Source organism: Chinchilla lanigera, unplaced genomic scaffold (genome assembly GCF_000276665.1).
Source record: "Chinchilla lanigera isolate Chin_1 unplaced genomic scaffold, ChiLan1.0 scaffold00079, whole genome shotgun sequence".
Classification (NCBI taxonomy): Eukaryota; Metazoa; Chordata; class Mammalia; order Rodentia; family Chinchillidae; genus Chinchilla; species Chinchilla lanigera.
Window position 1 is genome coordinate 7475797 of NW_004955480.1, and position 14523 is coordinate 7490319.

Below are 14523 nucleotides of genomic sequence, written 5' to 3' on the forward strand. Positions count from 1 at the left end.
TGTGTGTGTGTGTGTGTGTGAGTGCACATACATGAACACAAGTTATGTTTTAACTATCTTCTTTGCAGAGTAGAAGCTCTTGGCTCATCTCTGTGGCAGGCAGAAAAATGGCCCCCAAAGGTATCCAGGCCCTAATTCCTAGCACCTGTGGATGTTGACTCACCTGACAAGAGCCTGTAGAGCTGACTAAGTTATGGGATTCAGATGAAAAGATTATTAAGGATTGTTTGGGTGGAGCCCAAGGAAGTGTGAATGATACCCTCCTCGTCTCCATGTGCTGTCGATGTTCAGTCAGCTGATGGGAAAAGGGCCACATTTAAGGAATTTGAGCAGCCTCCAAATGCTAGAAAAAAAGAAAACTGATTCCTCCCTAGGGCCTCTAGAAAGCAATTCGGCCTGCTAATACCTTGACATTAACCCAACAAGATCTGTGTCTGATTGCTAAAAGTAGAAGATGATACATTTATGTCGTAAGCCATGAAGTAGCAGCACTAGAGAACCAGTGCTATCTCTGGCTCTCCTTTTCATCCCTAAAGCTTCTAACACAGTGTGTTGTACAGACTCTCAGATATCTCTTGCAATTGATCTTTTTCATCACTTCTCTTAATTATGTGTCCCTGTTTGCTAGCCTATTCCATGTTGGAACAAGATAGCATTAATCAGACTTCCTCTATATGGAAATGATGGATACCTAATACAAACAACTCAATAGGCACATCTCCCTAAGACATACTGCTAGGGTGAGGTGTTGGCTTTATTCCCCGCTGAGATGAAGGCCAAAATCAGTCCAAAGACAATCTCTCTTTCTCTCCCTCTCTCTCTCTCTCTCTCTTTCTGTCTCTCTGTCTCTGTCTGTCTTCGCCTCTGTCCGTCTCTATCTGTCTCTGATTTATGTCACTGTATTTCTGTCTCTCTGTGTCTCTATCTCTGTACATAGAGACATCTCTATGTCTCTCTGTGTCTTTGTCTCTGTCTGTCTCTTCCTCTGTCTCTCTGTCTCTGTCTCTGTCTCTCTCTGGCTTTCTGTCTGCATGTAGGACTCTACTAGTAAAACTACCCTTTGTCTTTCAGGGAGAGATTCTGAAAATACAAACCTATATTTACTTATGATTCTGCAATTTTGGAAGTGTTTCAGGAACAGCTCATCTCTGCTTCCAAGGACATGAGCTTGATGCAGTTCATTTGGAACTCAAGAACTCCCTTCCAAGGTGGTCTCCCTCATGAAAGTTAGTGCTAGGTGTTAACCCAAAGCTCAGTTGAAGTTGTTGCCGGGAAGGCCTTCTTCTGCTCCATGTAACCACTCCATGTAACCACTGCAGGTGACTTTTCTCACAGCTTGGCAGTCTTAGAATAGTTGGATTTTGCACATAGGAACTGACATTTTCCTAAGCACAAATGGGAACCTTCTATGATTTTTAAGGTATAACCAAAACTGACATGCTGTGGTTATGCACATTCTATTAATGGAAGCAGATCAAGAAGCCAACCAGATTTAAGGAGAGGAGACCATATATATAGGTATGAAGATCATTGTCATGGGTCACTGGGGCCACCAGAATAGCATCGTACCACGTAGGATACTGATGGAGCTTTGTGGTTAATGGTCCAGATCAGACCATGGAAGAAGGAGTGGAGCAGTTCTACAAAGGAGATAGGACTGCAAACACACCTCTAGTGTTCATTTCAATCTTTTCCTAGAGTGCCAGAAATTCTTCAATGGAACAAAGCTGTGTTTCCCTCTAAGTACATTTACTATATAGCTTGTATATTTTTCTAGAGTTGAGGAAGTAATTAAAAGTTTAGGTTTAAAGTTAAGAAATCTCAAACTTTATTGCCATTCCCCTTTTCTTATGCTATGAATAAGGATAATGACAATAAATAGGCAACAGTGCTGTACAAGAATTAAACTGTGCAGGATTCATGATGAATAAGCCATAATGTGATTAATCCAGTGGTGTTTATTTACCATAAAGTTTTATATGCCAGTTCCTCAGATGTTGTAGTGAAATATTTTCACCCTTCAACTATATTTTTCTGGTTTGTATTTATTCTTAACAGTACAGATCCCAAATTGTCAAATTATTTGAGCTGATTTATGATAATTAGCTTTAAGTTAGAATATTTGAAATGCATTCAATTAATTTTATCTGTTTGGTGAACGACAATAAGGTTTTTAGCATAACAAAGTTTCCTTTTATAATATTAGCCATTCATGTGTTCAAGGATACGGTGTACTCAAATTACTCGCATTTGAATTTTATATTCAGGGAATGAACATGCAGTATTGGGGATTAGGCAGTATTTAGGAACTGTATGTGCAAGGATTATTCGGGATGGAAGAACTGAAGTTACTGGAATGTTTAGCACTCACTTCTTGATTGATTTTACCCACAGCAAGTATGAAGCAATAACAACTATATAAATTATTCAGAGACTAGTTATCTACATCAGGGTTCTTTAAAGATCACTCCAGAATATAGTTCGGAAGGGTTTTCTTTTTGTACTCATTTTTTCCATGTTAGTGTACAAAAGAGCTCCAGATTCATGTGAAATGGATTAATACTGATTCTTTTTAAATGAAATTAAATATTTTAAAGCATCCAAGTGACAACGGGGTGACTTTTCTAGCCAGAGCTCTCTCAGGTACTGTATCTTAAATATTATTTTTGTCTTTGGGGGGATATTACACAGTGAGTGTAAGAGATTTATAAAAACCTTGGATTGCTTGAGAGTGCTTTTAGGACTTTGCCTTAAAATCTGCACATAGGCAGAATTCCTGATATTACAAGTTGGGATTTCCAGTGTAAGAGGATTTCAAATCAGTGCTGAGGCTGGGGGTTATCACAGATTTTCTAAGTGTCATATATCAGAAAGGCCCAGCTACTTACACAGTCGCTCAGACTGAAACGGGCAGCACTGGCCACATGGAATGGAAGAGACCAATTTAGATCAAGTGGAAGGTATCAAGTTCTCTTGAAATGAACCTTTTATTCTAGAGAGATATTTTATCCAGTTCCAAAGCAGATGGAAAGATCAGCATTTACATAGTCCTGGATCTCTTTGTCTAAGGAGATGCAGGTTACTTTTTAAAGATTTCCATTCTTTCAAACAGTTTGAGAGGCAGCATTGAAAAGACCAAGTGTTTTGGTGTTTGGAGATATGGCATTAAAGACTCCAAATATCTCTTTTTAAGTCAGGTGACTTGGAAACTTCCATAAAACCTTTTTTTTTTTAACATAATAACCTTTTTAGCTCTGAATTCTGTGCCTTTCTGAGTCACAATCCTGTACTCTCTCGGGGTTGTTCTGGAGATCCTGTGAGAAAATGCCAAAATACGTCACAAATTACAGAGCATATGGTGTTAAAATTTATATTCCCACTACTGATAATAAAAATAAATCATAATTGGGCAACTGGCTTGTAAACAACTCATTAAAAACTCCAAGTAGGTTGTACATGTCTTGTTTTTTTTCAAATCAGATTCACTAAAATGTATATACAAAGTCCAAAGTGGTAAATGCATCCCTCCCCTATTATTTCCAAAGTGATAGCTCTCCTTTTATTGGATTTTAGTGGACACAACACCTGGAGAGATGACTGTCCACACTTTCCTAAATAGTTGGAGGTATTTTATTATCCACAAGCCAGAGGGTCATGGTTTTTTAGAAACAGAAATTGCCTCCTGGCTTGGTTGCTGCAAAATGATTTGTATCTAGCCGCAGAAGGTTTGGTGATGATGTGGGGTGCATGGATCCGCCTGGGTATTTTCCTAACAGTTTGCTTCTCTGTGTTTTTCTCCCAGCTATTGGCAGGACCCTCATCCCCCGCTACTTTAGCACTGTGTTTGAAGGAGGCGTGACTGACCTGTATTACATTCTCAAACACTCGAAAGAGTCCTACCACAACTCGTCCATCACAGTGGACTGCGACCAGTGTGCCATGGTCACCCAGCACGGGAAGCCCATGTTCACCAAGGTACGGGCCAGACTCGGGGATACACCTGGTTTAATTTCCGGCAAACTGAAAGGTGTAAAGGTAGTCTCTTCTGGAACTTGGGACTGATGTCATATGTTTCAGACACTTCCAGCTCTAAGAGAGTGTTTGTGTGTGTGACTTTTAGTTAGACTTTTCTGGAATCCCAACACATGATCTTTCCCATGTAGAAAAATTAGTAAGACCAAATGGTTTGTTTATGTAATCTGGCAAACATAAGTTTATCTTACATTTATTTATTTATTTATTTGTTTATTTCCTTTTGGTAGTGCTGGGGATTGAACCCAAGACTTCATGCATGCTAAGCACATGTTCTGCCACTGAGGTATCCCATCTACTCCACAGAAGTTCATTTGAATGAACATTAGTTCATTGCATTTGGACTAAGGTTCAATGTGAAACTAACTTGTGATATTAATGATAACAGCTCTCTTCTTTATACAAAACACAAGCGAAGGTCTTTTCTTTATAGTTAAAAAGAAACCATGAATTATCAGGGTTAATTACCAAAGCCCAATAGACAAAAATGTTTCTTATTTATTAATTGATATGGGTGCAGTTTAATTGTCTTTGTTGCCAGTATCACTGATGCTACAGTATCAGGATTTTGATAGTTAAATTTGGGACAGTCAGGTTTTTTATTCCCTGTTTTAACATTTGGGCAGAGAGGAAAGTTATCATTTGGAAATGAAGCTTCATGTCAGATGCAGGCATCCATGCTGAGACAGAGTTTCTCCATGCGGGGAGAAGTGGGCATCCAAATGGTTTCATCTGTCCACATCTTACTTTCTTCTGGCAATGCAGAACATTTTCATAATTTTGCAAATCACATGGGTGCACAATATATTCCTTCTTAAAGTGAAGAAGTCTTAATACTGCCAAGAAAGCCTTTTTCCTGCTTAATTATTATCGTTCTCTTGCCCCATCCCCCTTAATGTGATGTTAATTCAGGAAAAAACACATCACCTCTTTATGCTTTAACTTTAAGAGGAAGAAAGAATCCATAATTATTAAATAAATCTTTACCATAATTAAAGAGCTACTATTAACTTTTGTAGCCATTGAAAATAACAGTGAGTTTGTAGCAACTCTTTTACACACATACTCAATGTTCTCCATTCTCAGGCTGAAAATCTTTTGTAAATGAACAGAGTTGCTCTGAAGGCGGAGTGTTGAGCATGCCAGACTTCGTTAGATCAAAGAGAATCACATTCTTCCAATGAATCAATAGGGTGCCAGTCTTATTCCTATCAAGAAAGGAAGGATTTCCTCTGCTCTAGTCTATATTTTCCTGGAAAACTCCCTTCCGAGATGGCTGAGGCATGGAGGCAGGCTCTGGAAAGAAGTGGACACCCATCTGTGCACGGCTGCCTTGGCCCCAAGCATGAGTTACTTGGTCCACCCATCTTACTCGAGGGTAGTTGTCAGTCCTCTAAGGAATATTTTCATATCATGCTGAAAAAAAAATCACTTCTTGGGAAATGCAGTTTAGTTGTAGGCACTTAGTTCAGATGTTATTTATGCTTATCTATTTTTAGAAAATTTAATAAGTTCTTTCTCCCTCTCTCACTCCCTCGCTCCCTCCCTCACTTCCTCCCTACTCTTCAGTGATTGTTATGCTACCCAAAGATTATCTCTGATTTTTCTTGTGTCCTTATATTAATTAAAAATAATTCATCCTTGTGTAATAAAATACTATGCTACTTACCATAGAACAGTGGGCTAATGTGCTTTCTGGATCACAAAGAAAGAGTTTGGAAATTAATGCTTATTTTTTTGCTATCGGTACCTGGCATTACTTCGTGCACTCTGTTGGCAGCATTACGTTGTTCTAATTTAGATGAATAATAAACTCTCATTCCCCAAATAGCATTTGACCCAGTGGTTCTGAGTTGCTTTTATGAAAATTTGGTCAACTAGTGAATCAAAATCAGCTGTAGTCCTAATCAACAGTAATATTAAATATTCCTCAGAGGTATCGTGAGCATTTTGCAATTTCCTGATCTCAGAAACATTATAGATTATGGATAAATATGTAATTAGAATTTTAAAACACGCATTATAAAGCCTTCCTTTTATGTTTTCAATTCTGAATCCAATAGAAAACAAAGCTTAATAATCAGAGGAGCACACATCAAGCTTTTCAGAATCAAAGACCCCCGAGTTATATTTATACTTGAGGATGTGAAAGCGACAGATGCTGAATGTAGGCTGTATTCTTGGGGTTAGTTTTAGCTTCTGCAAACTGAAACAATAGTTGCACGGGTTACAGAACACTTTTATCACCTCTGTAAACGTAAAGGGTATGTTTTTTTCAGCTCTCAGTCATTTATTATGAAATTATTTACTACTATATAAAAAATACCATGGAATTGTACCAACTGGTTTTCCCATGTGAACACTCACTTGTGTCTTTGACTGTTAGCTTATTATTTTTGCCATAGCGTGTATACCACATCATACTCCAGCATTTCTGCTCTTGACTCTCACTAAACTGCAGTGTCAATGATCGTATTGCTTTAATATGAATTTATATATGCAGGATTTCTAAGTAAAGTACAAAATATCTTATGTAATTGTTAATCTAAAAGCACCATTCCATGCATGCTCCTAAATTAGGTAAACACTCCCCAACTAAAAAGCCTGTCTTATTTTATAAACACTATACGAGGATCATAGTGTTACACAACAGCATGATTAATATTGCTTTGCAATTAGTCAAGAATGAAAAGGGTTAAAAAGCTACCGGTGAGTTTGAGAAATGTTCTTTTTTAGTTCTCTTGTTCCTGGCCTAGTCTCAAACTAGCACGTGATCTGCTGAATGCCTGCCAGCCTCTTTCTTGTTGATCCTCTGGAGACCATCTGTGCTGGGGGCATTGATTAGAGTGTGTCTGCTGGGATTACATCTTTTCTGTTGCCATGCCAACTAATCAGCTGATTTTGGTTACCACAGAAACAAAATGTCAGAGCTCACAGTACGGTAACATGAATTCAGCACAACAGAAAATGTTTCCTTAATTGAGGACCCTTTTGATTTTGGATTCCAAGGGAAAGGCAGTTTTTTCCTTTTTTTTTTTTTTTTCCAAAAAAAAAGGCCAGCTTTAGATAAAAGCTACATTAATTGTATTGATTAAGGGGAATGTACAGAATTACTTTGGAAAAAATATCAGCTCCCCTTTATAAGCTATGCCCAGTTCTTTTTTACCATTTCTCAAAAAGGAATACATATTTTTTTCAGATGTGCTTCCATTCCATTTCCCAATCGTCACATGTAAAACAAATCAGAAAGCTTCTGGGTTCATTTGACTTCCATTTGGGACAGAGGGACTGCCTAAGACCTGGGAGAAAAGTGGGGTGTAATTACTTGGCTAAAATGAGCACTGACCAAAGTTTTCCTTCGTCCTTCCATTCAAGGCAGTCATTGAATTTTCCTTAAAAAGAAAAAATACAAAACAAAACAAAAACATTCCATACAGTCATCTCAAATTCAATTCCAAAGATTCCCATCTTGTGTATAGTAAGATGTCTTGCAGATAAAACTGATTCCCTAGTTTTGACTTAGAAAAAAGGAGGCCAAAGTTTGTGGCAACTTTCCATTTTGTAGGCCTATGAAAGTCTGACTGCAAAGGGAGGCCCTATATGAGTTCACTATGTCATAGTGAACACAGAACACAGTTTAAATTGACCTTACAGATGCTCCAATGCTTGACCTTACAGATGAGAGAGCAATCCATCAGGACTGTATCCATACCTTCCCATTATGAAATTGTACTCTTGTAGAAGCAAACCGGGACTTCCATTTGGAGTTTGTGGTTCATAAACACAAACAGAATAATAAAAAAAAGCCAGACATTTAAATGTGCTAACTTTTGTTTAAATATCCAATAATCCTCTCTCTTTAAAAGAAAGGGAATTATAGTCTCCAAATATCCCAGTCCTGTATTGTCAAGACATTTCACTGTTGATGACTGGCTATAGCTGTCTCCCTTTTGTCAAAGTTTCCACCATAGCTGGCATACTAAGACCGCAGAGGGAATCATGCGGCTTAAGCTCTATGCAATTCTTTTGAAAATCTTGGTAAATTAATTCCAGTGCTGAGGCTGCTTTTAGGAGAATGTTTTGGAAACATAAGTTATCCCCATTTCTGAGGATACAACTCTCATAGTTAAGATACTATAAACGTAGCTCTGAAAATGATTCCACCCAGGAGTTTTGGGGCAAAGTGCCCAAATGCATGAAATTACCCACCGATTCTGCTAATTAGATCTGAGGTAGAGGTTTTCACCCAGATTATCAGTAATTATCTTACAGTGTCTCCTAAATCTTTGATAAAGGAAGATGGCAGACATTCATAGCATCTCTCTTGAGTACTGCCCTAATACCGCTCACTGGTAGATCTCCTGTACTGGTTTTGGCTTCTTGAAAGAAGATACTGCTTTCAATCAGAGTGTATAGAAATGTCCTCACTGCTCTGAGGACATATTTTGAACTCAATAAATGGTACCATCTTGCTTAAATTCTCAATGAAATTAATTATTTATATGTCACAAAATGTTGATATAAACTGTTAACCTCACGGACTACACTTTTTAAAAAGTTTATAGCCCCTATTTAGTTTATATTTACTAACTTATTCAGAAAAATGTTTTTAAAACCTTCCAAAGTTTTCTATTGCTGTTTTTAGTCTAGGAAATTTTTTCTCACAAAAAAAACCTTAATCAGAGGATTGATATATTAAAACAGTTATCACTTACTATCATTGCACTTGTACCAGGCACAGAAGTAATCAATCTATGTACAAAATTTCCCTTTATGTATTTTTTCAACAATTCTATACAAGGATATTGTTATTATTATTTCATATATTAGGAAACTAGAATTTAAGAGTTTATTTTATTTTTCCTAAAGTGTAGGATAAGTGAAAAGGTAGTCAAGATCGAAATACAGTACTCTCTGATGGAAAGCAGTGCTCCCACCTGCTGTGGGTGACTGCTTCCCGGAGGCAAACAGGGGTTGCAAAGAGGGAGCTGTAACTATTCACACTGGACCAGTGTGGACTGCCACTTCCTGTCTCATTGTAAAATAATGCAAGTGGTGTGTAACTGCCTAGCATTTTCCTCCACTTCAAAGTCATCAATAAAGAACAGTAAATAAAATAGGAACTGTGTGCTAAAAATAATATGAATATCAAAGGGTGATAAAAATACTTCTTTCCCTCTGTAAAGAAAGAGAGCCTCTGAAATCCTATTGTGTTTTATGAATAATATGTATTTTTCTTAGAAAGATAAAAGGCACTGTACCTCCAAGACTGGCCTCTTATGCAAGCAGAATTTGTCATTGTTGATGTGATTAGCTCAAGGAATAAGCCCTCTCAATACGCCTCTGTTTTCCACATGTCAGTAACTGATATTCCTGCCTTGGACTAAGCGTTGCCCCTTGGAATTTCTCTTTAGAAATGAAAACTTCCTCTAGTTTGATAACTTTATCCTAACTCACCCTTAGGCATGAGTGATTTTATAGGAATCACTTACTATTCGGAACAAGGCATCCAAGATTGGAAGAAGAGCACAAGCTCCCATGGAAAGGATGGTGAATGTGGAAGAAAATTAGGAAGTGAAACAGTACCATTCTCATGGGGTAGCTACTGTGTACTAAGAGTTTTTAACCCAAGGTTCTTACAAAGAGGCTTTGTCTCCACTTTTACAGATGAGGAAACAGAGATTCATAGAGTTTCAGTAGTAGTTAGCAGAGTTAATAGCATTTCATGCGTAGTGAGCAGCTGGCCTGTCTGTTGAATCCACTGGTTCCAGAGCTGGTACTTGTGCCCATGTGCCATGGTGACCCAGGTGGGTCACATCTTTGCCACAAGGCCATGCTGGCCAAAGACAGTAAGGGACACTATATAGAGTACCTGGTGCATGTTACAAAATGCGGCTCTTGAGAACTGCCTAACAAATGAATGTGTCGTTTGTTGCTTCTAGGTGTGTACAGAAGGCAGGCTGATCTTGGAGTTCACCTTCGATGATCTCATGAGAATAAAAACATGGCACTTTACCATTAGACAATACAGAGAGTTGGTCCCCAGAAGCATACTAGCCATGCATGTAAGTAATTTAATCCCTATTTTACTTTCTTCTCATTTCTTTCCCCTCCATTTTACTCAGGGGAAAAACCCAGTCACTCACTGTGAAAGAACCCCAGTGGTGTCCTCACATTTAAGTAATTAACTCTTAATTATTGAGTTTTCCTCTCAGCCACCTGAATCCATAGTCCTTTCGCCATCTCTTTTATTTCTGAGTTTGGTTCATTGTGAGGCTACTAAAACTTATTATTTTAACTCCAAATTGAGGTTACTTCAATAAATGGTGGTACTTTTCTTAAATTGTTTGGTCATTATTAAGTACTGCTCCGCTTGGGCTAATAAACCTGCTAACTGTATGAGTGGGGACTGAAATAAAAGAGGATGTGAGAACAGATTCCAGTTTTGATTGCAACCATCTGATAGGATGCAGGACTCCTGTTCCTTTGGTTCTGTGTCAGCAGGAGATGGTCCTTCCTAACCACAGTGTTGGATTTGGGATGGAATATCTAGGGTTTTCTTAGTGTCATTTGGCCATCATATCAAATTTACTGAGCACCAAGTACGCCAAGACATCAAATCTGATTGACACCCTAGACACCTATATTAAAGGTAAGTGGGAATTAGTCAGGTGTAGTCTGGTAAAGATACAGAAGCACTGACTTTTGTCAGTGCCCCCTCTGTAAGGCCTGGAGTAGCAGCTTCTGGGAAAAGCCTTTGGAACCCAATCAGACTTAATGGGACAAGGAATAATTAAAAGAGAATAAATGACAGTAGGCACAATCTAAGAGTGTTTTCTATGCCCAACATTGTGATAAGTATTCCATAGACCTTATAATGTTTAATCCTCATAGTCACTTGGTGAGAAGAGTTATTATTGTTCCTATCATAGAACTGAGAAAACAGGTTCAGAGTTCAATATATTTCCCAATGTCTTTCAGCCCAGAAGGGGCAAAACTGGGACACTGACCAAGTTGGTTGTGATGGCCAAGCCTAGCTTGATAAGTCCATGATTTCCCAACTATTCAGCTCCAGGCTGCCCTTCCAGGACGTTGTCCTCAACCTTCTCCCAGCTGGTTAAACCAATCTCAGCCCTTTCCACTCACCGTAGGATCTCTGCTGTGGCAACTCCCTTTCCTACTCCATCATTTCTCATGACCTGTGCTCCAAGTCCTATGTGACTTCCCAAGCTAAGTTCACATCCTTTCTTCCCTCCTCCTCCTGTTCCTCTTCCCCTCATGCTCTTCCTCCCTTCCTCCTTCTCCTTCTTTTTCTTCTTCTTTTCATTCAGTACTAAAGGATAAACCCAGGGTCTTCACACTGAACTACACCCTCATCCTTTCTGTTTTGGATACATATCTTACTAAGTCACTAATTTGCCCAAACTGGGCTTGAATTTGCAATCCTCCTGCTTCAGCCATCCAGAGTGCTGGTACTATAAGCATGCGCTACAACCAGCTCCCATTGCTCTTCTTAAAGATGCCAAGATGTCTACTCTCATTCTCAAGGTAGACTGAGAGGCCAAAGAGAACAGTGGTTGGGAGCCAGGTCCCTTGGTTATGACAACATGGGGTTGCTTTCTTGTTCATACATGGCTTTGGGAAAATGACAGGATATCTCTGCTTTGGTTCCTTATCTATAAAATAGATGATAATAAATTATGCCTTAGAGAATTGGCTGGGGAATTTATTTGTTCCTGTTAAGCAGAGGTAAAGTATATTTGAAAAACTAAAAGTGAAAAGTGAAGGAGAAATTGGCTGTACAGAGTGAGCTTGGGCTAAGCAAAGGAGGAAAAGGCAAGATAAAAGAAGACCCTGAAGTATAAGGATTGCAGCAAGTTTCAGCCCAGCCTTAGTTACACTGAATTAGTTCCAGGCTGCTATATCCAGCGCAGCTCTCAAAGTTCTTTGGGGGAAGGTTGGTTTCAGCCTCCCAAGAGCTAGGATTATAGACATGTGTCATCACAATCACCAGTTTATTTAACCTTGAGCCCTGAACCTCAGGTTCCTTTTCTGAAAAATGATCAAAATAATATTACCTCAAAGATGGTCACATAATAAAACCTAGTTACAGTTAAAAAAAAAAAAAAAAAAAAAAAAGAACACCCTGAAGAAAGTAGAGCAGGCGATCATTAAGACAGACATGATAGTCTGGTTTTAGAATTAAAGAGCCTGGCACATAGCAGGTGCTCTGCAGGTATTGCTATTCAGTTATCATCATCATTATCAACAGCATCAGTAACATTCTTTCATGCAGTAATAAGTGCCCTGTCTTCTACCTGAAATGTAAACTCCCAGCCATTGCCCAAAACTACTTGATGAATGCACGTACAACCAGCTTTTCATAGAGAGGCTTAGTAAATATAGGCTCCATGTCCACCAAAACCCCCTTTCAAGAAACTGACACACAGTTGATACCTTTTGACTATTTTTCTCCCATGTTTTGCTCTTTACTTATATATATAAATCCAGTGGTAGTCTCACTATAGAAAACAAGGAAGTGCAAGAATGGAGGAGAGGGGACATAAAAAGTACCAAGACACCATATGTGCACGCACCAGTTTCCCACAATGAATGTTTATTAAGCTTTAAAAATTTTAAACAATTGTAAACAATTTTAAAGTGCCAAAAACATAAACGCAGAAAAAAAATAAACTGAAGTTGCATTAGTATAACCTAGACCAGTGGTTGTGAACCTATGGCACGCACGCCACAGAGGGCTTTTTGTATCATTGAAAGCTCTAAAAGGTTCACCATCGCTGACCTAGACAGTCTCGGGAATGCAGATGTGGAGGCGAGGATATTTACTTACATCTCCCTCTCCGTAGCACCAATTTGCTTATACCACCTGAGAAAGGAGGAAAGACAAAGAAAGAGCATTGACCAAGAGACTCCTATTAAAGTGAAATGCAGAAGGAACTTCCAGTTTTTGTTTGGCCAAAGATGACATTTGGGGAGGCCCATGGTACTTTACACCCAGTGTTAAAATGCAGCTGACATTTTGAAAAATGTGATACTTATCTTACAATCCTACAGAATGAAAATTGTCTCTTCCTAGCATCAGTTTAATGAAGAGGAGAAAATATCTCTCTCTCTCTCTCTCTCTCTCTCTCTCTCTCTCTCTCTCTCTCTCTGTCTCCCCTCTCTCTCACCTCTCTGTCTTACAGTCTCTGTCTCTCTGGGTGTGTCTCTCTCTCTCTCTATCTCTCTCTGTCTCTGTCTGTCTGTCTCCTCTCTCCTCTCTCACTCTTCGTCTCACTGTCTCTGTCTCTCTTTGTCTCTGTGTCTGCCTCTCTCTCTCTCTCTCAATTCACAGATTTATAGTATTGCAAAGTAATTGCGGTAGCTGCAAAGTTGTAAATACAATCCTCAACCCTGAACTGTAAAAACCAGTGCCACCATCACAACAGGAGACAAAGGCATAGCTCTGCTGCACTCAGCAGTGCCCCTTCTCTGGTGAGGGCGCGGGCGCTAGAGCTCTCCTGCAGGACTCAGTAACCTCCAGCCTAAAGGCATCGGGGATACAGCATCAGGGACTTTCACAGAGAAAAGAGTTTTGTTTCTAGGATCAAGTGCACATCTGGGAGAGCTCGGTTTTCCCAACTCTTGCACAACTGATCCAAAAATGTCCTTGAATGCTATATGCAAGTATCTTCAACACGTAAATTAAATTATCTCCAGCAATCTGTCCCTCCCAGAGAAATCGACAGTGTCAAGATTGTGTTGCTCAGCAGTAGTAGCACCATTTAAGGTTTTTGTGGGACCATCTCATAGGAATAAAATATATGATTTTTTTTTTTTTAATTTAGGCACAAGATCCTCAGGTCCTGGATCAGCTGTCCAAAAACATCACCAGGATGGGTCTAACCAACTTCACCCTCAACTACCTCAGGGTAAGATTACTGAGTTATTATGCTTCCTGTTAGAATTTGAGAAGTGTTTCAGCGGTTTCTATGCATCTTGACCCTGAGCTAAAATGAGATATAACATATCACAATTCATATGTTTTGTACCTGTGTGTATGCGTGCGTGTGTGTGTGTGTGTGTGTGTTCACTGGACAGTGAGGTTTAATTAACAGTATCAAATCTATAATTTGTCAGTGTTGAGCTTACTCTATATATTTGTGTGAGTCTTAGAATTAATTATTCAAAGGCTAGCAAAGTCTCTGCTTTGCTGTGGTGCTACTTGCCTGCTGGCTGCGTCAGGTTCCTATTGTGCTATCGCTGAGTTCCCAGCCTCTGTGTGTATCTGGGGACCCATCGCTCCCAGGGAATCAGTGTGGTGCCTGGGAGAGCCGCCGTGGCAGCACTGTCTGAAGAAATTTCATCCGATGCTGCAATGCAAACATGTCTAAGGCACGTAGGGATTCTTGGAGTAGTGCAGGCTTTTCTATCTGGATATAAATTTAGCTTTTTGTTGTTGTTTTTTTTTTTTTTTTTTTTTTTTTTTTT

At 39.0% G+C, this 14523-nt stretch overlaps 1 protein-coding gene across 9 annotated transcripts in view; it reads left to right on the forward strand.

Annotated features, from left to right (window-relative positions):
- Ldb2 (LIM domain binding 2) overlaps positions 1 to 14523 on the forward strand; it is a 368457-nt gene that overhangs the window by 275686 nt on the left and 78248 nt on the right. For all 9 annotated transcript variants that reach the window (XM_005402501.2, XM_005402503.2, XM_005402502.2 and 6 more), the window contains exons 3-5: positions 3803 to 3975; positions 9975 to 10097; positions 13881 to 13964. In XM_005402501.2, coding sequence (XP_005402558.1) covers positions 3803 to 3975; positions 9975 to 10097; positions 13881 to 13964 — 380 coding nt within the window. The remainder of the gene's footprint in view (positions 1 to 3802; positions 3976 to 9974; positions 10098 to 13880; positions 13965 to 14523) is intronic.